The sequence below is a fragment of the Mycteria americana genome, chromosome 7 (genome assembly GCF_035582795.1).
Source record: "Mycteria americana isolate JAX WOST 10 ecotype Jacksonville Zoo and Gardens chromosome 7, USCA_MyAme_1.0, whole genome shotgun sequence".
Taxonomy (NCBI): Eukaryota; Metazoa; Chordata; class Aves; order Ciconiiformes; family Ciconiidae; genus Mycteria; species Mycteria americana.
Genome location: NC_134371.1, coordinates 52,243,543 through 52,268,037, shown reverse-complemented (window position 1 = coordinate 52,268,037; position 24,495 = coordinate 52,243,543). Strand labels below are relative to the sequence as shown.

The 24,495-nt window shown below is 38.5% G+C and overlaps 1 protein-coding gene across 2 annotated transcripts; it reads left to right on the top strand.

Moving 5' to 3' along the window:
• The first annotated feature begins 96 nt into the window (after positions 1–96).
• LRRC8B (leucine rich repeat containing 8 VRAC subunit B) lies at positions 97–22,592 on the top strand. Of its 2 annotated transcripts, XM_075508440.1 has the most exons (6): positions 97–258; positions 9,396–9,514; positions 15,766–15,820; positions 17,177–17,276; positions 17,963–20,124; positions 21,165–22,592. In XM_075508440.1, the coding sequence occupies exons 5-6, from the start codon at positions 17,989–17,991 to the stop codon at positions 21,435–21,437; spliced, it is 2,409 nt and encodes an 802-aa protein (XP_075364555.1). In that variant the 5' UTR covers positions 97–258; positions 9,396–9,514; positions 15,766–15,820; positions 17,177–17,276; positions 17,963–17,988; the 3' UTR covers positions 21,438–22,592. The 2 variants fall into 2 exon arrangements, with proteins under 2 accessions (XP_075364555.1, XP_075364554.1); XM_075508439.1 differs by lacking the exon at positions 9,396–9,514.
• Positions 22,593–24,495: the final 1,903 nt, after the last annotated feature.

Sequence of the window (24,495 nt, the reverse complement as noted above, 5' to 3'; positions counted from 1 at the left end):
CCCTCCCCCGCCCGCGGCCTGTCAGCGGTTCCGCCGGCCGCGCCCCATTGGCTGGCGCGGCCGGTAACGTGACAACGGCGGCGGGGCGGGGGCGGGGCCGGATCCGAGAAGTGCCGGTTGGAGCCGGTGTCTCGCGCTGTGCTGCCGGCTCCCTCGCGGACGGAGCGCGCGGGCGGTACGCCGTTGCGCGGCGGAGGCGCGCGCGCGCGGGCTGGTCAGTCACGCCAGGCCAGGCGGGAGGGGAGGCGGCGCGGCCAGGTGAGTGAGGGGCGGCCGCCGCTGACAGGTGCCCCGCTCCCCCGGCATGGGAGGGGCGGGCGGAAGGAGGGGGAGCGAGCGGGGGGCAGGACGGAGCGGGGCTTTCCCGAGGGCAGCGCGCTGCTGGCCCTCACCGCCGCCAGGAGGCCGCCCCCGCTTTTCCCGCCTCCCTGAGGGGCCGCGGTGCCTCCTCCACCTGCGGGGGGGGGAGGGGGCCGCCGGCCCGCGGGGCGCCCGGCGCTGCCCGCCTGCCGGGCGGCCCGGTGAGCCTGCGCGGCAGCTACCGTTTCCCTCGGCGGCGCCCTGCAGCGGGGCCGCTCACCTGCCCGCCTCTCCGCAGGCCGGCCGGGGGGGGGAGAGGGAGCGGGCGCGGGGCGCTGGAGCGAGTCTGTGCCTGCCCCGGGGCCTGGCGGCCGCCCCGCTCCCGTGCGGGTGGGGCTCGGAAGAAAACCGTTTTCTGATTTGCGTAACCGATATTTACACGTGTCCTCAAGTGACCCGGGGCGCTACGGGGCGCTACAGGTCGCCTGGGGCTTCCTTCCTCTCCCCCGGGCTCGGGCGGCAGCAGCCACCCTCGGCCCCAGGCGTGGCGGCCGCACCTGCCCTCGAGCAAAGGGCAGGTGGGTGCCAAGTCCCAGCTGCTCCGAAAGGGAGAGAAGACTCAAACTCAGTGTTGAGGCCTGACAGAGCTCTGTGTGAAATAAGAAGTGTCCTTCTCTTTGTTGTTCTCTTCCTTTCCTCCGTCTTGCCGATGCATTTCTCATCCCCAGCAAGACAGTGATCTAGTAGCAAGGGGTTTCTTGCGTGGTAGCTTTTACTTGCATCCTAGCCGAGTTGTTTTAGTGACGTAAGGCTTACTTTGTGCCGATCTGTTCTGTGGTGAAATTGAGGAAGCTTCCTGGCTTCAATTAAGAATTTGTCTGTGGTGAATGCTGCAATTAACCAGTTCTGTAGGAGTGATTAAAGCGGACTTCCCTAAAGCTTAATTTTATATGAAGATTGTCATTAATTATGCTGGTCAGGTAAACTGTGTTTGGATTGGCACCTAGCGTGGTCATTTAAAACAATACCTTTGAGGTAGTGCTAGAATAAGCTGGAGCGATGTGGTCACTTGCAGTTTCAAGTATTTAAGCTACATGTTCTGCTGACTCCCAGCTTTCCTTGTCTGCTGAAGTGATAAGCTAAGGCATTCATTATTTCCCGGTGTCTCAGAATTTTTCCTTATGTACCTTCCTAGCAGAGAGGGCAACACATCAGGGCTTATGGACCTATCTTGTTTGAGTTCTTAAACTTTCAAGGAGGGGGATAGCCCACAAGGCTGAAGTATTGAAATCTTACAGTATATTGCTCACAGAATTTATTATGTGTTGTCGAAGTACATCGCATGTGTTTTCTTTACTCTGTGTAACTCAGCTGACTGTGTGGGGAATAGAAGAGTTATCCTAAGTAGTACTTTTCTTCAGTATCTGTGGTGCTGAGCAGGGCAAGGGACATGAAATGAGAGCAGAGGGGAGAATGATGGTAGTGGAGAACCAAGACTTAGGATAGGGTACAAGTTTTCTGAAGGGTTTTCCCCAGTGTTTAAAACATTCTGTTGTAGCTAGATAACAAAATGTTTATCACAGAGTTTTACATTAGCTTATATTTTTACATTCTTCTGAATTTTACATTAGTGTAATGTGGCTGAGTTTCAACTTCAGTAGGATCCATGTAACATTTGGAAATTTGCAGTATTAACATGCTTGTTCCCTTGCACTCTTGAGAGAAGAGAGTTGCTGGTCTGACTCTTATTTTTTTCCTTTTTCAGGAAAATAGGATTCTCATGGGGAGAAAAAGAATTTTTCTTTTTGTTTCTTGCAAGATAGCAATACAGCTGCTCTTTAAAGCTGATGAAAGCATGTTGAGTAAATTTTAGAGAGGGACCAACAATGCTAAAGAAACATCCACCAGTATTTCAGCATTGTAAAATGAACTTTGTAGAGCAGTATGCGACTGCCAAAGAAGTATTTTTATAATGGATTTCTGGAGTGGGGGTGGGGTGGAGGGGGAAATCTTGTGTTCCTTTACCTGCTACTGTGCCTGCTCTGCCTGACATGCTACAGGTAGCGAAAGAGACTGTGGCACTAGTAATACTACTTCAGTTTACGATACCTGCTGCTAAAGCCATAAAGCTTTGCTCAGCTGGGATTAGAAATGGATATTTTATGTGACTAAGGGGATGAGGTGTGGTTTATGCTGGTCTCTATGTTGCCTATCTAAATGTTTCACAGTGCTGTCTGTATTCTGTGTGCTAACCTGTGGGCTATATTTATCCCTTCTGTAGGCATCCTTATAACAGCTGTTCAGTTGTCTTGCAAATAGTGTTATTCTGCCAGTTGCTCTTGCAGTCATTCTTTTTAAAGATGTTAGAAGTCTGTGCTGTGGTTATGAAGATATTTGGTTCAGATACCATGGGTATCCATGTAGAAGGTCGAGGAATGTAAAGGGGAATTAATATTCTAATATTAATGCTGTCATTATATGCTGTCATTTTAATGTTTAAGTGGTATAGATGATATGTTGGTTTAGCAACATAGATCTATTATTAATGTGCTAATAATTAACTAATAAATACTATACTTTATTCTTCTTAACTGGTGACAAGCTATGGTATGCCTTGCCTAATACATGTTTGTATCCTGTATGGAGTGAGTTCAGAGCCATGCATCACAAACTTGTAACTGTGCTTTGTGGTAGCTGGTAAACGCAGCTGAGAGGCTGTGGCCTGCATTTTATTAACCTTACCAGTACCGTGTGGGCAGTCAGCCTCATTAATGTCAGAAAGCTTGTTATGAATCATGTGGTCTTAAGTTATTAATAACTAAACTGCTTATTTGTATGAACTATCTTGCGTTGAACAATTAGAGTTGTACCAGACTTGGTAAGCTGGCTTCAGTTTATTGTAGTTATGCTTGGGTTTGGTGATTCTTTTCCCCTAGAGTTGTTAGTGTGCTATGAACTAGTTCTGGATTTAATTTCTAGCTAGGTGGAACCAAATTGTAATTCAATATTAAAATAAAGTTTCATAATACTTGTGAACAGTTTCCCCAATTATTTGATTTAAACTTACTGATATGAAAAGACTATACTTTCTAGCAGTGTAGGACACTGGAAAGAAGGCAGATGATGCAGCTCTCAAGAAAGCTCTTGCAAATGCGGTTTAGGGTATAGTGCTGGCACACCCTTCTTCGATGTACACCAGAGAGGATTCTAGGGTCTTTTGACAATCAGAAGGCGATTGTGGGGAAAAAAACTCGTAATGCAGTATCTTCAATTTAATTCTCATTGGTGCCATTCTGTTTCAAAATAGTGTCTTCACATACCTTGAATTAAATTATGTGAGTGCATTTCCATCAAAAGTGCTTAGCTTCTCAGTATGTTCTGATACTGTAAAATGGCATGCAGTTTCTTATACTGAAATTGAGAATTCAGTTGATTGTGAGAAACTGAAGGGATTAAAAGTGCCAGTAAGGGATCCAGAGATACCAATAAAGAATTTGGTAGTAACACAATCTGGTTTTGTTGCTGCTCACTGTTAGTAGGCTTAAGACACTGTTACAAACACGGTTTGTTTGGGAGATACTAGTTTGAGTTGTCGTTTTAGTTTAATATGGAAACAAAGTTTCAGTTCCGTGGCACAGCAGGTACAAAACTATGGTCATGTAGTTTACTCGGGCTTAATTAAAGTGACATTGATTTTAAAGCTCTCACTTAAAACCTCAGGAAATGTAACCTCTGATTTCCCATACATTATTGCCTTAGTTTTCTGGGGAAAATACTAGTATTCTATGAGTAGTTCAGGTTGTCAGATATTTATTCAGATATTTTCTGGTAGCTAAAGTTCATCTGCATGCAAATGTAAAGGTCCACCGAGCTGGAATTTAAGAACTGCAAATTTAGACTCTAATGCTAAAGTATTTATCCTTTAAACTAATTTTTCCATCTGAATGAAAGAAAAATCTTGATGTGCATTTGTTATATAATCCAAAATATTTGAAGAAAGGAGGGCGTTTGAAAAATTTTAACTAAAACCTGTCTGGTTTTAGGCTGTGTTTACATTATTAACAAGATAAACTATCACTTCCAACCCATGCCAATGGAAGTGTGAAAATGATTATTACCTTGCCCATGCCTTTGCAGTACAGGAAAACTGCTTTCTAAGTAAATGTTTTTTATTAAACATTAACATTGTTTAAATACTAACTTTGCAATGACACTGACTCAAAGTCAGGAAAGAACCAAAACATTGCTTAATTGAAGTGAGACAGGATATATCAATACTCAAGTGTTTTACTGAACTGGAGTTGTTAAAAGTAGTGCTTCAAACTGTTATTCAGTTTCTTACAAATATGGGGCTGGAAGTTATATTACTTCAAAGTTCTTAATTGATTTGGGTGATGATAAAACCTTGACTCTTGTTTTTTGAAGTTATTAAACTTGGCTTCATATCAAAAAGTGTTTTTCTTGTAGTACAGCAATCTGAAAAAGCTTGCCAGTTGTTAGGTCTCCTCAGGCACTCTACTCAAAAAGGAAATTTTGCACAGTAGAAGACTCTATGTTGCACAGCATACTTGGGCTTGATGGAAGTATGAGGCGTGAACACAGGTGCTAAGCTAACTTTGTGTTTGTTCAGGAAACAAAGCGGGATTACTGTAGGTTTACTGTAGCATTCAACTCTGATCACTTGTACATGGTTCTGAAACTTAGCATTGTTCTAGGACATGCTTCTGATAAGCATAATACTGCTTTTAGTTCTTGTGATTGCATGCGTATGTGCAGTTCTCAAACTGTAGAGTTGTGTTTAGGTGTTAGTATGTAATTTGTACATATGCTATTACACAGTGTGTGCAATGTGAAATTTGTCCTTCAGTCCTTTCTTTATTAAAAGAAAAGATAACGTAGCTAGGTGCTTTGTCCAACTAATAAATACATAATGTAGAGTAATACAAACAGGAAGATACTGAAGAGATTGAGGTGATTGTGAGGACAGCATGATCCCTGCCGGAGGATTAGTAAAACTTATTCCATTTCCATTTCAGGTGAGTTTGTATTTGACTGCAGAGTTTCACAAGTTTTTCTTTTTTTTTTATTCGGGGTGGGGAGATTCTTTAAAAAGATAACAAGGTGGGTTTCAGGAGAGTTTGCATACAAAATAAGTGCCCGAGTTTGAATCAGATGTAAATTGGAAACTTATCTATTCCCATTATTTTATTTTGGAAGTTTAGACTGAACATCTAGAATCAAGTGTTTCAACTTGTCAGGCTGGCTTTTAGGAGTAACTATCTTTCCTATTAAACAAGACGAAAAGCTGCTGCTTCTGAGAAGAGATATGAGCCACTGCTGAAAATCTGAATCAGCTTTCCAATGTCAGAACTAATAGAGTGAAATCAGATGTGTTTCTGTGTTGCTGCCCTGATAATTCTATTTTCCTAGATGCAGTTAAATTCTCTGTGGTCTGTGAAAGTAATAATATTCCCTTCTGGAAAGTTCTTCATGAAACTTATGCAGTGTCAGGAAAACTTAAAACCAAAACACTGGGTTTTGACTGTTCTTAAATCTTGTATCTATATTTGTGCATGGTAATAATTATCTTGCAGAGACAGAATGTATTTGGTATATATTTTTGATTTGTGACCTCACTTGATGTTTCTGTTTGTTATCAACATCTGTTATCCTGATAGGACACTGTTTGGTCTTGGCAGTCTATAAATATTGAAAAACCATCAGTTTCCTTTTTAGGCCAAATATTGGAATTTTAACTTATTGCATTAGACAACTGTTCATATTTTAGAAATATAAAAATTATTCTAGCTAGAATAAGGAGTGTAAATACAAATTTATATGTTTGAGATTAGGCAAAGGTCATAACTGTCTGACCACTATTAGGACAAGTAATAGCATGTGTGCTTCCAGCTCTCAGAACCTAACAGAACCTGTAGTACAATTCAGAAGAGCATCTCTGCCTAGTAAGAAGTTCAGTGTTATTACTGTATAACGTTCCTCATAAATACTTTATGAAGAATGGGAGAAACATTACCATGATTTTACAGTTGAGGAATTTGAAGTAGACAGAAATAAAATTACTTGCATAGAGCTATTCAGCTAGTCAGAGGTAAACATACCTATTAACTGGGTTGGGTATGGTTACTGTATTGGACAGCAGTGTTTGAGCTGGGAAAATAATGTAGAATGGAGGTTCTGAATATCTAAAAAAGTTGGATTTCAGTACTCTGCTCTCTGCGAAACTCGCAGGACTTCCTATGGTATGAGGAATGTTGGCCCCTTCCATCTTTGTCTAAATGCAGTGCTGTTGAATTCCTTATAGGACCTTTATCTAGAAGTATCAAATCAGCATATGAACATGCTTTAGTTAATACATCAGTATGTATGGCATCACATTACCATATCATGAGTTACGTTGATAGCCTAGTTATAGCAGTATGATATCCTGTGGACTACAAAATTGACCAAAATGCTTACCTGACTTCTCAAGTAGGATTTTGTAGTCCACTCTTGTGTTCTGCTGTGACAGCAGTACTCCTGGTGGTGCTTGAAATGAATTCAGAGCTAGTTGAGGTGTGTGGACATACTCCAAGGCTCCTCCTTCTGAGAATATTTTCTGATTTCACACTTGTTTCCGGTGAGGTTATGGGAGTTGTTGTTGCTATTTCAAGGGTCTCTGGCCATTTATGACTTTTCAGTAAAGTACACTGAAAATGGAAGAGCATGTATGAGCAATTCCCTGCCTTTTCCCAAGGAAAGATGGTCTTTTGTTAAATAATCATAACTGGTTTACCCTGCTGGCTCTCTTGTACTTTTACTGCTCTTGAAGACTGAAGATGATAAACTATACTATAATTAAAGAATCTTCTAGTAGAGAAACTTTGTAGTATTTAAGCTGTGAATATTCTCCAGTGTTATCTTCCTCAGCTTTGCTTTCTGATGTCCTGAGCATAGCAGCACAATAAATGGACATAATGAGTATCTGTCTGGCTTCTGGAAACTAAGGGGATAAAAATTAATTTTCTATTGTAGTACTTATCTTGGTATGCAGAATTAAACAGATACCATTGAGGCTTCCTTTAGAATGCTGGAGGGATACTGCTGATACCATTGTCTTATGTATTCATATTTCTCAGCATGAGAAAGACCCAAGAATGCAGTTATGAGAATAAAAAGGCATTATAAGTGAGCTTGAAAATCTAATTTCATGCAGTTGGAAGGTGTCTGGCTCTGTGTTAGCTATGTTATTACTGGGATGAAAGACTTGATACTTGTTGTGTAAGATGGTTTCTGGGAGAGCTATAAAAGGTACAGCATGACACAGATATCAGTCCCAGTCTAGACTGTTTGAGATTGCTTTTGGTATAATCTTCCTTGCTTAGGAGAGAATGAGTGAAGAATCGTGGAGACTTTTCATACTTAATGCCCAAACTTACTCTAAGGTTTCTTTGGAACTTGGAAGTAAGGACTGTTTGCAGTATTGGTGTACTATTTCTGTCTTCAGTGTTGCCGTACTGATTTTAAAACCTAAGCAGGGCCAGGGGGAGGAAACAACAAAGGAGGCCTGTTCTTTTAGGTACCATTTGAGAGCGTAATCTGTGCCACTTCCCTGATATCTTCCATGGCATCTTTGGGCTGGAATGTTTGACAGCATGGCATGCCTGCAGTCATCTCTGGAGAGAGTTGTCTCCTCCTACGCTGGTTTGAATAAGCATTAGCTGAACACAGATGGACTATGTGCTTCCGTCCTGAGAAGGCAGATGCATTTCCCATGCTGTTCTATTCCCTCCTCTCCACCCCCAGTATATTCTCATTCCTCTTTTTCTTATGCTAGAAAGCCCACTTCCTTTAGTCTACTTTCTTAAGAGTCACCATTCCTCTGAGCATTGTTAGTCTTGCAGTTCTGATTCTGGTTTTGTTGTTTTTTCTAAATGGGATCATAATACTCTTTAGGCATCCAGATTAGGTTTGTACAGGGATGGTGCCCCTGTCTGCTCATTGGTGGCATGCTCCTTCTACAAAGGATTTGTCCAGGTAGAATTTTCCCTCTCTTCTTTTGGTTGCTTCCAACAAATGACTCAAATTAGAGCAAAAAACCTGTTGTTTGCACACTTTAACATTTTTTACACTTTCCTATTGCTGCAGTGTCAAATCTTATTTTTATTTAGTCTACCTTTCCTTTGTTCAGCATGGCCTGTGACCTGTCTCCTTTTCTGTAAGTTGCTTGTAATTTTTGTGAAATTACCAGCTTTGTCTTAGCTGATATAGTATGGAGTTGCTCTGGAAGTTATTTTCTGTAACCTAGGTTCAGTCTCTTACACTCAGGTTGTTTAGAAAACCATTTACTTTATCAAAGAAATGCACCTACTTGGTCTGGCAAGCTCTGTTTAATTTTTACTTCTATAACTTGAGTGCCATATTTTTTGAAAGGAAAAAACTAATGGATTTGTAACTGGACTTGTTTGTTTCTTTAAATATATATGAATTTCATGATTGTATGTTTGTTGGGTCTGTGATAGCATGAGCCACTCTGGGGTGATGTTGATGATTTGAGTACATTGCTGTGGGTAACGTAGTCTAGTATCTCAATGCTCTCAATCCTATTTCACAAATCCCTTAACATTTCATTAAAAAAGGTAGGTTTGTCTACAAGGACATAACTGATACATGCTTTGAATGTGCTTGGCTTCAAATCTATTTGTAAAAAAACTCTCTTGTACTGCTTGGGTGCTGATTCTGCTTGTGTACCTGTGTCCCATTTTTGGGACTTAACATGAACTGACTTGCTGTTGCATTAAATTGTGTACTCCATTATAGGCTGTCTAATGCCAAGCTTAAAAATACAATTCTTTGGGCTCTTAGAAGTGTATAGATACTTCAGAAGTAGTAGGAATGCACGCCCCTCTCATTTTTATTCAATACTGAAGTTTTTGTTTACTTGAAAGTGTTATGGGGCCAAGAAAAGGGGGAAAGGAGGCTGACAGAAGATAGCGCTTCACTTTGAATACTAACTTCTTTGTGTTGAAAATGAATGAAATGTGGCACCATATGGTCTGATCACATAACAGATATTTGGGATTTGTTCTTTGTTTCAGTTTTTTGGGCCCCTGTTTTTACTTCATGATCCTTTCAGAAGTGACCTTCTGGAAGACAATCTATATGGCTTGTGTCTTGCACCAAGAGGTGCTGGTCCATGATGATCTCAGTAAGAAAGGTACTCAGACTCTGTACAGTATCATTTAAAATGCTTTTTATTGGATTTGACACTAAAGAAAGAGAATAGTATAGATAATCTTGCGTTCCCAGCTTCTAAAGGGATGTGAGTTGTGCAGCATCAAATGAGCCTTCAATCATTGTGCAGCACACTGTGCAGACTCTGCCTGTAGAAAGAGTTACCTCATTTTGATCATTTGAGCTATTACAGAATCTTCTTACAAGAAGACAACTCTGTGTATCATTTCTACTATCAGCCAGGAAGGATGTTCACAGGAGAACTTCTTGCTGCACTTCTTGATAAAGACAGACATGCAGGTGGTGTAATCACTGGTACCAAGTGGGAGCTGCCTGCAGACTCCTCTGTTATGATCTGGCTAAATATATCCTGCAGCCAAGAGATCTGCACAGCACAGGCCTGGGCCTGTTAAGTAGCCAGAGTGGATCATCAGCATCTCAGTGTGCTATGGTCTTCCAGACAGAACTGCTACAGTTTGTTATACTCTTTTCTTTTTTAAAAACCTTATGGAACTCTTTACAGTTATTTTTTTATCCGTTAATGGATTTTGTTATGTTTCTTCAGGAATTGCCAAGGATACTTGTGATAGCAGAGCTATTTTTTAGTGGATAACACCAATGTGGAGTTTTGGCAGTCTTTTTCTATTTATAATTTCCTTTTAAAGGGGAATATGTGAAATGTACAACTGTTTGAAGAAATGTAAATTAATGGAGCAAATAAAAAAAATCTGCATTCTAAAAAGAGTGCTAGAGTTTCTGGTGAGAACACAAATTAAACAACTTAAATTATTAATTTAATATTAGAGTGAAACAACATATGTCTCTAAGTGGATTTACTCTTTGGAGTCTTTGCACAACCAATAAAAAGCACTCTCTTCTAAACAGGTGCATGTGTCAATATTTATTGTAATCAGTATTTTAGATGCTAATACATCTTGTAATCTTAAGTTAATGTATTTATATTTGTAGTTAAAAAGAATTAAAGGGATGAGAACACAAGCTGAAAATAAATCCATGGTCTGGCAAAGCTACTACAGCTTGGCTGCAGGTTTCTCTTAATGTGTCCTCAAGGAAAGAGGAGATCACAGCACTGTAATACTTGTCTGTGTAGTTAAAGTCCTACTTCTGTCATCACCTGATATAACCTTAATTTATGTTTTTTAAAAAATGCATCTCTGAGTTTGAAAATAGTGCTGGGACACTAAAGTGGTACAAACTTGCTTACTAGAAATGCTCAGATTTGATTCAGAGTCTGGATTCTGCTTGGTTGGTAGGGATCTTAGAAAGCACCATGACTATGAAGTGATATTTGCCCAGAATGTAGATGGCTTGCTTTCAAAGAGATCAGTTGCGTTGATGCAATTATGTGCAAAACAAAGCCCGGTCTACCTTTCATTTTACATTAGTTTTTTACCATTGGATTGCTTGCCTGTTTAAGTCCGAAACATGCTTGTTCAGAAACCTAGGTTTGTACCTACGTATCAGTTTTTCTTCATTTTGTTTTGCAGGTTTTTTTGCGTAAACTGCTTGTCTCGCCTACTGTCTATTTGGTCTTAAACTTGGGTTTAAATAGAGTATTTTTCTCATAGTACAGGCCTTCCTAGAAGCATAGGTTGTGACCTTCTGTTTTAGCTAGAAGATAATCCTTAGCACCTTGAACTTAACTTGAGGAGAGGGCTGGGGAAAGTGCTTTTACCAGTCACAGTATGGATGTCTGAATATGAATTTGTATTTAAAATTGCTTTCCAGGCTAGACTAGTATTAAATAAAAAGCACATTTAACATACCTTTTAAATACATATCTTGTAATACAACTTCATTACAGAGTTTAACCTTCAAAATAGTTGACTTGGTTTTTCCCTCCCATCCACTATCAAGAACTAGGCTCAAGTAACTTCATGCACTTGGGCAGACTTAGCTGATGTGATTTATTATCATGTGGCCTACAGGTATGTAATTTTAACTACCTGTGCAACCAGAATGTTTGAAGATGATCCATCTCCCTAGTGAGTGTTTGACCAGTGACATATTTTACTATCAAAGATTAATTCTTGACTGGCCTTCCTTGAATAGAGAAAAGACTTAATACTTGCATATTGATGGCATTTGATGAGAAATTAACTTAAATTAGTCAAGGAAGACAATGGTCTCTTCTGGAGTGCTGCAGGCAGGCATAGGTTGGAAATGTATGATGTAGTGTATCTAATCCTGCACAGTCAGATTTCAAGAATGTCTTGTCCTTGTAAAGCAAATCAAATTGGAGTAAGTTTATTTTCAATTTAGATTAGACTGCAAGGTAAAGTATTCCTCTTGCACTAACTGTACCAGTGAAAGAAAGTAATGGAATAAAGATGGGTATTCCGAGTTTAGGTGAAGCTGCCTTTAACATGTTTCTTTCACCTATTCTAAGGCTTTCTGTGTTGAACCTATGAATGTTCAAGCTTTTTAAATGGTTTCCTCAACTACCCAAATACACTTGCCATGTTGTACTCTATTTTTCTTAGCTTGCTGAAGGTATGGTAGTGGTAGAGGTGGGTAGTAGTTGCTTAATTTTGCAAGAATTTTTATCAGTTTATGTGCTGTGCAGTTAACTCTGAAGCAGTAGCAGAGAAGAGTAACCCATGTAAAGTAAAAATGTAAGTGTAGGCTAACTTACTAAATTTTAAACTAAAAACACGTTTACAATTTTTTTTTCCCCAGAAATTATTGGGCTACATAGTCTTATATAAGCAGCCTTCTCCAGAGAGCAAGGACTGCTTCTTAAACAGCATAAGACTTTGCTATTACTGTTCCACATCTTGTATTCAGCAGTACTGTCTTGAGAGCAGGAGTGTTTAAGAAAGGCAAGGCCTCTACTTAATCCAGACACAGATGGTTGAGATTGTCTGTAGTTGTAATTATGGTCTTTGATTGTTTGAAAGGCTGATACAGAAAACTTGTAACAGTGTTAGTGTAGTCTTGAATATCCTGTGCTTGAGGAATATGCTGGTTATTGTAGAGTGTGGGAATGTCTTCAGGTTTATTATAAATACAAAAGGATAATCACTTATACATGTTTAATTATCACCTGTGACCTTCTTCAGAAGGAACTGGAAAGAAGCTTTCTCTAATCTTGTTTGTGTGTTGTTCTGCATTCGGTGGAATACAGATCCAAAAATACAATCCCCATCAAAAAGATCCTACAACTGAATCTGCATGTGCACACATGGTCAAAGTACAGATTCTAAAAGACCATATATAAAATGTAGTGCTTGAATTGAGTAGTCTATTACTTGCCAATAGCAGGCTTACAAAAGGGAGACGCAGTCATCTGAATGCATCTGCTAAGAGTATGTATGACTCATTCTTTATGAAGTCAGACCTGCCCCAGAACTCTTGCAGTACCTGGCTTTTTGTTGTTTAGGGAATGCTTGAAAAAGGAAATGCCAATAGTATGCCAATAGAAGGGGAAGTTTTAGCCAGGAAAGATGTGTTTTGGGTGATGAGTGTGTGTGGGGGTAAAGTTTGGTTTGTTGTGTTTTTTTTTTTCCTTTGGGAATATTCATGAGGGTTTATTTGCAAGTGGAGGTTCAGGCTGTGCATGTGAGACCACAAGCAGGTACTAGGAATCCCATAGGAGAGTCTCAAAACTGCCTGTTAAACAAAATTGATTGCATGTTCAATTTATTATTGAACTTAATTTTGCATCCAAAACTTTGGAAGAAAAAGTGATACATTTAAACTAGCTAGAAGCCAAGTTGGTACTGTGTTCAGGAATCACTTTCGATAGAAAATTGATAGACACATTTACTTAGTATGTCAGCATCTCATCTCGGTTAAGAAGCACATCATGCTGTCGGAATAACAGCATGAGTCTAAAGAGATTGGCTGAAAACTTGATGGCTGTGTTTCTCTGAGGGGGAGGGAAAAAAGCAAGATAGAGGGGCCACTGGAATACCTGTCAAGGTATGCTTTAGTTGTATACATCTATTTTGATTAACTTAGTGTCAGAAACACCAGTTGAATACTTAATCAACAAAACCAGTGTAGCCTTAAAAATAAAACAAAGCATCCTGCCAGGTATTGGCTTTTTGTAGCCCATTATCCTTTGGGGAGGACAAGCAAGGTGCTTATCTTGCTGCAGAGCCATCCCTAACTAAATGTGCCTAAAATTATGTAAGTAGTGACCAAATGACAGAGTAATGCAATGTTAAGTAACCTTTTGGCAGCAGGGGAGGGTGGGGGGGTGTCTGATCCTTATAGATAGTATTTTTCAAAATGATAGCCTTTTATTCTTATTCTGGATATGTTTCTATTGATCAGATTTATAAGTTGAAGTAACTAAAAATTGCCTAGATGTTAGTGATCTTTATTACTTTATTTTTCTGACCTGAGTCCCAGTACCAGTCTGGGGTAGCTCTCCTGAAGTCATCACTTAGCATGGGGCTAAACTTCTGTCTCTCATCTTCTAAGAAAGATTGCCAATTGAATTAGGCCACTTTGAAAAGCTCTTATGGCTTTGATATGGGTTGAAAGCTGCTGGAGATGAGTGTTATCAAACCCATTACAGTTCAGCATTATTCCATTTGATTAGTCACTCTTAGCATACAGATAGGATTTGAAAGAAAACTGTCTTCAGCAAAATTAATTCACATTTATATTATGCTTTTATATACTATGTACTTCTCCGATAGGAAGCTTTATTTTATATACATAGAATTGCAATGAATACGCATGCTTCATTGGGAGGTTTCAAAAAGTAGTCATTAACAAGACCAGAGTTCAAGTATTTAAGTACTTAATATTGTGACACTTGCTTTCTGCTAGAAAGTGTTCTAAAACCACCGCAAGAATGTAGCCTTTTTTCTGGGATATGTGATAGGGACTAACAACTTTCCAGTTCGAGGCAGGGAGGTGACAAAGCATTTTATAGAAACAGACCTTACAAAATTACATGGGTCAGTCTCACTTTGAGTTCTCAATCTGTATAAAAACAAAACACTTTGAGCATTATGGCATTGCTTGAAGAAGGTGTATTGGGTTATGCATATTCTCAAGTGTACCAATATATTTTAAATAGAATTGGTTTAAGTTCCGTTTTCTGTTTTTCTTTCTGTAACTTTTAGAGAAAATACTTCATCAGTGTTAACTGTTTTATTGTACTTTGAATTCTGTCCCTTACATTCAACAATAGCCTTGCTTATTCCCCAAGATAGGTCTGTTACCAGGAGAGTGGTGGTCTTTGTATAAAAGTGCAAAGTACATATGTGCATTATTGAATTGTGTTACTTGTAACTTTCTCTAATAACCATTTAGTTATATAAAACATCTTCTTAAAATGTTAGTATCTGCCCAAGTCCCTGATGAGGTTTACATGTTTGCCAGGAAAAGAATTGGTCCCATCCTCATGCTAATTAGACCTTTCACACTATTTTAAACTCTCAGCCAGTTCAGTGATCATTTTGACTTTTCAAATGTTTTTCTTTGTTAAAAATATGCTATTTATACCTTTTGCTCTTATTTTGTTGAATCATTCAACATATTTCTCTCTTAGTGTGTTCTTTACAACTTTAACACAGGTACCAAGTCTTTCATTTTTGTAACAAAGTTCAAGTGAGAAGAATTGACTGGCTTTAATTCCAGGTTGGAAATGAAAAAAATACGTTTGATTTTTCTGTCTACATTCAAATCAAGCATGTTTGGCTTGAGTTGAGACACGATCTAGATATTCTTTGCAGATTAAAAACCTTAGTTTGAATGGGTTTAGTACCTTTGTGTGCTTTTACATCTACACATTTATATTCAAACCCCAAAGAATTATACCAAAAGAACTCATTTTACAAGGTATTTACAGATGTGTCTTTTGCAAGTTGAGCTGGAGTGATTGAAGAAATTGCTATTTCTTAGCTATGGTTAGAGCATCTCAGCTGCAGGACTAGTAACATTACATAGATGCAAAAACTGTTGAGCTTAAATGGATTTTAGTGCTTAGAAAGGGGGCAATGACAAGGGCCATTACTTCATCTCTACTTTAGGAAAAGCCACTTCCAGATGGTGACCAAGTAAATAATTTGATGGGGGTGGCATCTTAAATTATTCTAACTAGATCTTGTGGATCTAGTTAGATCTTTTGCTCATTAAATGTTGTATCTTTAAAACACTGCTGTGGAAGGAATAATGAGTTGTTGTTCTAATAATCACAGTTATTGGAGTCCAACTATTTCATGATCTGATGACAATGTCTTTTCTTTCCAGGAGTGTATTGTAACTATCCTGTCCTCCTTCAGCTGCTTTCCCTTGAGTGGGCCTGGTAAGTTTCTACATTCTATTAAAAGTAGCCTTGTCAATGCAAGAAGGGTTAACTTATTTTTGGTCATTCTTCTCCCTTCAAATGTGAATGTGGAGTAAGAATAAGGTTCTACCTTAGTTCAGCTGTTGTTTGTCTTTTTATAACAGCTTTTCACCTCTGTTTGGAATTGAAATGTCCAGTACCAATATATTATGAATATGAGCCAGCGGTGTGCCCAGGTGGCCAAGAAGGCCAATAGCATCCTGGCTTGTATCAGAAATAGTGAGGCCAGCAGGACTAAGGAAGTGATCCTCCCCCTGTACTCGGCACTGGTGAGGCTGCACCTCGAATCCTGTGTTCAGTTTTGGGCCCCTTGCTACAAGAGAGACATTGAGGTGCTAGAGCCTGTCCAGAGAAGGGCAACGAAGCTGGTGAAGGGTCTGGAGCAGAAGTCTGATGAGGAGCAGCTGAGGGAACTGGGGTTGTTTAGCCTGGAGAAAAGGAGGCTGAAGGGGAGACCTTATTGCTCTCTACAACTGCCTGAAAGGAGGCTGTAGTGAGGTGGGGGTTGGACTCTTCTCCCAAGTAACAAGCCATAGGACAAGAGGAAACAGCCTCAGGTTGTGCCAGGGGAGGTTTAGATTGGATATTAGGAAAAATTTCTTCACCGAAAGGTTTGTCAAGCATTGGAACAGGCTGCCCAGGGAAGTGGTGGAGTCGCCATCCCTGGAGGTATTTAAAATACATATAGATGTGGTGCTTAGGGTGTAGTGGTGGACTTGGCAGTGCTAGGTTAATGATTGGACTCCATGAATCTTAAAGGTCTTTTCCAACCTAAACAATTCTATGATTAAGAAAATTACAGAACATCCCCATTGCTTCCTATATGTACTGCTTAACAAACTATAGTAAGTTTCCTCCAAAGCTGGTAGTGTCTGTGGTATTGCCATCGACACTGGATAGTTTATTAATTTGTTTCAGGATGTAAAACGTGGGCCTCTGTTTTTGAGACTTGCCCTTCTGCCAAACCTTGGTATATCAAAATTATTACTAAATTCTACTTCTTGAAGTCTTGCATGTTGTGTATTTTATTTTCACATAGTTATTCCGGAAAAAAAATTACTTCCCAGTTGAAATACAGCAAGCTATAGGTGGTTTCCTGGTTTTTGTGTTGATGTGACTGTGCAAAACTTTGACTTCACATCCTACATGATCATGTCTGAGTGTGTTCTGTTCCATTTCATTTAGCTGTAGTAATGCAGAGATTAATAGATCCTGATGTCTTCAATAAGGCAGCAGTTCTAATGAAAGCTGAAATGTTTATTCTTTATTTAGGTGAAACCATTAAAAATTATATTCAATGTTTTCTCCATCCAGAATGAAGACAAATGTAAAGATGGCATGTCCAAGGAATTTTAAAAGGTGTAGACCTCCTGACTGAGCAGTGCTGTGTATTTTATTCTCTTTAATTAGTAAAGTAAGTATGAATCAAACCTATGCTGCTGGGGGTTGTGTGCCATTTTTATATATATGACAATATTGGACAATAAGAAGTTGTGTTAGCTTCATTTTCATTCTGTCAGTATGCTTAATTCTCTTGATGGGAGAAGATGGGGAATTATATAAAAGACTAATGCAAAACTGCTCTTTTGAGAATTTTTGTGTATTCCTTATTCTTCAGTTGGGTAGAATGATGTAATCTAGTAGAAAATTCTAAATTACAAGAGCCATCATGTTAATATATTGCTCTGATTTTTGGAATTCTTCATAAATGAGAAATCACTTTTGCTGTGTAAGTTTAGGACAGTGGGGAAGGCCTGCTAGTAATATATCAGACACTTCTTTAACTTACACCTGCTTGTTGCTTCTACTTGAACAGTACCCAAATGTTTGGTCAAAATATACTTTCTCCTAATCTCTGATGCTAGTTTCATTCTTCACTTAAATGTTTGCATTCCAAGTAACTTTCCTTAAAATAAATAAGATGATGGCTAGGGTTAGGTGCCAGGAGTTCTTGGATCCTTTTGCTATGCTCTGGATGCTAGGCCAAATGTTACACATACTTAAAATTGTGAAAACTGTAATAAGCTTCAAGTGTTTAATGGTGAGATAAATTGTTTTTAACCATTCTCTAAGGATGTCTTTTCTTTTTTCCTCTACCAGCTGCTGTTCTCTCACAGGTGAAAGTCATGATCACGCTAACAGAACTGAAATACTTAGCAGATGCCCAGTCATCCTACCACATACTAAAACCATGGTGGGATGTCTTCTGGTATTACCTCACCATGATAATGCTGCTAGTTGCTGTGCTCGCTGGGGCTCTCCAGCTTACTCAAACCAGAGTATTGTGTTGTCTTCCTTGCAAGCTAGAATTTGACAATCATTGTGCCGTGCCTTGGGATTTAGTTAAAGCCAACCTTAACATGACGGCTAGCTCTACAGCACAGATAATCATCCCGCTTAAAATCCAGAATGATCTCCATCGGCAGCAGTACTCCTATATTGATGCAGTATGTTATGAGAGACAGCTTCACTGGTTTGCCAAATTTTTTCCATACCTAGTGCTTCTGCATACCTTTATTTTTGCAGCTTGCAGTAATTTCTGGCTTTACTATCCTAGTACAAGTTCCAGGCTTGAGCACTTTGTAGCTATTCTTCAGAAGTGTTTTGATTCTCCATGGACAACGCGTGCCCTCTCAGAAACAGTTGCTGAACAGTCTGTGAGGAAGTTGCCAATAGCCAAATCAAAAGCAGTGATTTCATCACCTGGGAGTTCAGTAGATATAGGGGCCAGCAGACAGTCCCTGCCATATTCGCAACCTGGCTTGGAAACAACTGGAAGAGAAAATTCCTCAAGTGTTCTTGACAAAAAAGAAGGGGAACAAGCTAAAGCTATATTTGAAAAAGTGAAGAAATTCAGAGTACACGTTGAAGAGAAGGATGTCATATATACAGTGTATATGAAACAGATTATAGTGAAAGTCATTGTATTTGTAATAATAATAATTTATGTCCCCTACTATTTATCATTTATTACACTTGAAATTGATTGTGTAGTTAATGTTCAAGCCTTTACAGGCTACAAAAGGTACCAGTGTGTTTATTCGCTAGCAGAAATTTTTAAAGTTTTGGCTTCATTTTATGTTGTTTTAGTGATCTTCTATGGCTTAACTTGTACTTATAGTTTGTGGTGGATGTTAAGAAGTTCACTTAAGCAATATTCTTTTGAGAAGTTGAGAGAGAAAAGTAATTACAGTGATATACCTGATGTAAAGAATGACTTTGCATTTATTCTCCACTTGGCAGATCAGTATGATCCTCTTTATTCCCAACGATTCTCAATATTCCTGTCCGATTTGAGTGAAAACAAACTGAAACAGATAAATCTTAACAATGAATGGTCAGTGGAAAAACTGAAAAATAAGCTAGTAAGAAATTCCCAAGACAAGATTGAACTTCACCTTTTCATGTTAAATGGTCTTCCAGACAGTGTCTTTGAACTGACAGAAATAGAAGTCCTAAGCCTGGAACTTATTCCTGAAGCCAAACTTCCTTCAGCTGTGACCCAGCTAGTCAATCTCAAAGAACTCAATGTTTATCATTCATCACTAACTATGGATTATCCAGCAGTAAGCTTTTTAGAAGAAAATCTGAAAACATTGCGCCTGAAATCTAGTGAGATGGGAAGAATTCCGTTTTGGGTCTTTCATCTAAAAAACCTACAAGAATTGTGCTTAACAGGATATTTCATGCTAGATCATCACAACGCCATGTACAACGAAAGCTTTCAGGGGCTAAAAAATCTGAGATCAATTCACTTAAAAAACAACCTTTCCCGTATACCTCAAGTGGTTACAGATCTTCTGCCTTCTTTACAACACTTGTCTATCAACAATGAGGGAAATAAACTGATAGTGCTAAATAACCTGAAGAAGCTGGTAAACCTGAGAACCTTGGAATTAATCTGCTGTGATTTAGAGCGCATTCCCCATTCCATTTTTACCCTAAACAATTTGCACGAAATCGACTTAAAAGAAAATAATCTCAGAACAGTGGAAGAAATAATTAGTTTTCAACATCTCAAGAACCTTTCTTGCTTAAAATTGTGGCACAACAGTATTTCATATGTCCCAGTGCAGATTGGTGCATTATCAAACCTGGAACAATTGTATCTAAATTATAATAATATTAAAAATGTTCCATTGCAGCTATTTCTTTGTAAAAAATTACACTATTTGGATCTTAGCTATAATAAGCTAACCTCCATCCCTGAAGAAATCAGTTATCTGACCAATCTGCAGTACTTGGCTTTGACAAAAAACCATGTAAGTAGAACTTTGAATTATTACTTTAAAAAAAAAAAAATTCAAATATTGACTTAACCTACCATTTCTTCTGGAACAGACTTTGTTTCAAAATGCTTTTGTGGTGTTCATGATTAAAGTAAACCCAGTAAAGCTGCAAAAAGGGGTGGCGCTTGTTTAATTACTGATGACACCAAAGTTTTAAAGTTTGTGTGATACTGAGTAAGTACTATCCTGACCTGTAGTGGCTTAAGGGCTCTGATCCAGAGATAGTATAGGTTAGGATGGCCACAGAAATGTATCTCCCTTTCCCTGCAGCTGTCTATCCTATGTAGTATTTTAATGGAAGTGAACAGTGTTAAATTTTTACCTTAAAATGTCAAAGTGAAAGCTGTAGTGAATCAACAGCTAGTTGAGGAGCAGCTCAGCTGTCTGATTGGGAAGAGGGAAATCATTATAGCTGGTAACCTCATCAGCAGTGCTAAGCTGTCTGGCTTGTTCGTGTGGGGTCCAGGCTTGTGACTTAAGACTTCTTTTGAGGTTTATAATTGTTTTCACTGGTGAGGTTGGTTTTGGATGTTATATGTCAGTAGTGTGGACCAGGAATAAGTTACTACTGTACTGCACAGATAGCTGCTTGTACTGGTTTCACAATACAGGAGCTGCTAATGTCTCTCCACAATCTGTGTTTGTTCTTCATTAAGTGATTCTTAGGAGATAGTAGCCTATTTATCTCCCCTGCCACCTGCACATGCACACGTTTGTACACACTTCTGCGCATGCGTGCATGTATATCCTCCCCCCTGCCATGCTTATGTCTTGACTTCTGCCAGTAGCTAAGCATCTTCATAACAAAACAGGTATATAAAACCATTGTAGTGTTCTCAAGCATTTTATCACATAATGATAAAGTGTTACAATTTTCCCTCTCTGTATCCTTCCATAAACTAAGATGTTTTTTTACCCTAAAATAAAACCAGGAAATGTCAAAACATGCAGCTGCATGTAGGCTAACAACTTCTAATGTATATTATTTTTGTTCTTTTCTTTCCTTTTTCCAGATTGAAATGCTGCCTGATGGATTATTTCAGTGCAAAAAGCTACAATTTCTTCTTCTGGGAAATAACAGTCTGATGAATTTGTCCCCTTGTGTGGGTCAGCTACTGAATCTTGTTCAATTAGAGCTCATTGGAAACTATCTTGAATCGCTTCCTGCTGAACTAGAAGAATGTCAGTTCTTAAAGCGGAATAGCCTAATCGTAGAAGAAAGGTTGTTAAAAACACTTCCACCTCGCGTAAGAGAGCGTTTGCAGACATGCTCAGATAAGTGCTAAGTTTAAAATGAAACTCTGCATCATTGCATTCTATAAGCCTTTTGCTTAGTATCTCTCTGAAGATCTGTATAGGTGGAGAGAAGTGAAAGAGAGATAACAGTTTACAAATCAGTCTTAAATGCATTGAACTGAGTTGATTGTATTGGAAAAGAAAAATGTATTTAGATTCGAACAAAAAATGCAGCCTTTCACAGGTAATCATATAAATCGGAAATATTGTTGGTTGGGTTCTACTGGTTGAAATAATGCAGTTAAATGTTTATGATAGTATTGAAATGGAAGAGTTGATTGCCTGGCTATAGTGGAGTGTATATACTTTTTTTCCTATGGGAATTTTTTCTGTTGATAGTGATAATTTTAAACAGTTTCATCTCCTGTCATATGAGGTCTAAGAACTGTCTGGAATTAGTTTCTCAATATGAACTCTTCACTAACTTAGAATATGTTAAATTAAGAGTTTAAACTATTTGAGCAGTTCAATTGCATGGAGTATACTGAAAGTAATTTTTCAACATACCGTAATTTTTAAAGCTTTTGACAAGTACTGAGCATTAATTCTATAATTCTGGAAGATGCCATTTGAATCTTGTTATTAAAACCAGTTCGACAATAATACCTGAAACCAGTTTCAATATTTTGTCTTAAAAATAGTAAATACAAAATGAATTGTTGCCTAGAAATTGAGAGGAATCAGAAGAATCTGGAGTAACTGTCGTGTGTATGTACTAGACAACAAATCTTACAGTTCTGATCTTCATAGATAATGATGGCAAATGAACACGATATAGTTGCAAAGTTGTCTTCTGTATGTTGTGAGCATCCCAGGTGTTAGTGTAGTGTATGTTGCTGTTTAACATTTTTATAATCTCTCATTACTGACTGCCTCAGTGCTTCTTCTCCACACCCAGTTACTGTATTTTGGTGGCTGGGAGAGGATGAAGGAGGTTTCTATTAGATAGGGACAGAAAGACACAGTTAAAACAAACCAAATAATCACACAGCTTATAAGCACTTGGGAGGGAAAAACAGGAAGCATTGTAAGCTTTGCCTCTTCCAGGGATGTAATAATTTCATAAATTATAGTGGTGGAATAAGCTCTTATGCCATCCTTAATACTTGCAAAACTGGATGGAAATAAAATGGTTCCTGACTTCATTCTTCTGCTGTGTGCTGTTTTATTGTATTTGAAGTCTTAACTCTCATGTTTATCATGTTCACTAAAAACGTAAGTTATGCCCCTGGGAAAAAAAAAAACCTGCTTTCCAAAAACATTTGAAAACTTTTTGTATTATATTAAAGTTTTCAAAACCAATCTCAATTATGGGCTAAATAGATGAGGTAAACTGTGCTCTTAATGACTTCGTGTTCATCAAATGTGCTAACTATGCGTTCCAGTTTGTAATAACAAATCATCACAGATAAACCAGTTTTAGTACTAGACTACTTTTAGTCATCTCTTGCTCCCATTCCAGTGCCACTTTTGTGGAGAGTAAGGTTTATTTTCAATGAAAATGCCAAAACCAAGTCTGATCAACATGGAAGTAGGAGATGTCTCTGCAGTAGCAGTGCAAGAGGTGTGTGTTTATTCACTGTACTGATGGCATTCCAAAGACCTTTGTAGTTAGAGCACTTTTCTTCTCAGGGAACCAAAATGTGGTAAAACTATTACTTTTTACATAGTTCTAGAAATGTTTAGTGTAAACTGATTAGTTGTTTATGTGCAGACCAGTGCTGCTGGAACAGTCTTTCATAGTGTCTGTATATAGCTCTTCCAAACTCTACTTTCAACTAATTGAGTTGTATAATAGTTCCATAGGAATTGACATGGTTCATGAACAGAGCTAGTTGTGGTAGATTCGATTAAACCAGAGTACATTAATTTGCACCCCTGTGGCAAGAGTTTTGTTAATAATTGCAATAGGTCTGTCAGGACTCTAACTTATCATTGAAGAACGCTTCATGCCAGAATTTGACACGCAAGACTTGCAGTCTAGTAATTTTTTAAAAGATTAAGCAAGCATTTTCTTTAAAGCTTTTTTCTAAATTGGAGAGCTGTATTGAAAAACTTAAATAAGCAAGTAACTGGCTTGGCCAATAACTTCAACTTTTTAGCAGTGCATCTCTCCTTTTTCATAATCAACAAAACTGATGGAGGCAAACAATGATCTTAAACGTGCATTTTATGCTAGTTCTGTCAGAGTGAAATAACAAAAATAACTTGGAGAAAGGTACTTCATTTCTAAAATGTGTAACCTCAAAGGATTTGAGGAAACACTAAGAAATGCATAAGAATATAAATACTGTTTTATAGGTTAAATGGGTTACAATTTCTGCAGACTTTAATATTTTTTCACTCTGCACCCCCTCAGGAGGGTTGGTTTTTTTCACTGCATGTTTGAGTGTTTATAAAATACCCAGACAAAAGCCAGAAAGTTTAAAGGCTGGAATCTCTAGCCTTGCTTTCAAACCATGGAATCTCCAGCCTTGCTTTCAAACCACAGTGTGCCTTTGTCATCCATTCTGTACCATGAAACCCAATCCTAGTGCTTAGAATTGAGGGTGGAGACAAATATAACTCTGAATTTCTTGAATTCACTTCAGCCATGACCTTAATATTCAATATTTCTTCAAAATGAGGGGATTTTCAGGGAATCAATATATGAATCCACTGTCATAAACTTTGTACAATAAGTATTGTTGGCATCTAGTCTTTGTATTAAACAATCACTTCCAATCAAAAAAAGGCTTTTCAACCTGTTTGTGTTGTATTGTGTTTAAGAACTTTGTATTGTGACCTTCCGTATCGTAAACATTTTTTTGAAAAATTAAATTTTTTTTTGCATTACAATTCTATGAACTGTTCTTTATTTTCCATATGAGATGTTGCATTTAATGCAAAGCTCAGAAGTCTGCTTCCAGCTATCTGTACGTATGTGCTAGCAGGTATATCTTCCACAGGAAAGTGTGAAGATAACAAACAGGAGTGGGAAATGAACACTATGCTCCATATCAATGCAGTTCTCATGTTCTGGACTGGGAGAGAAGCTCCTGTGTTGAT

Bases quoted from the DNA above. Each gene is read 5' to 3' on its own strand.
- LRRC8B (XM_075508439.1), top strand. From the start codon at position 17,989: ATGATCACGCTAACAGAACTGAAATACTTAGCAGATGCCCAGTCATCC. The intron at 20,125-21,164 runs GTAAGTAGAACT...TCCTTTTTCCAG, and splicing joins TGGCTTTGACAAAAAACCAT to ATTGAAATGCTGCCTGATGG.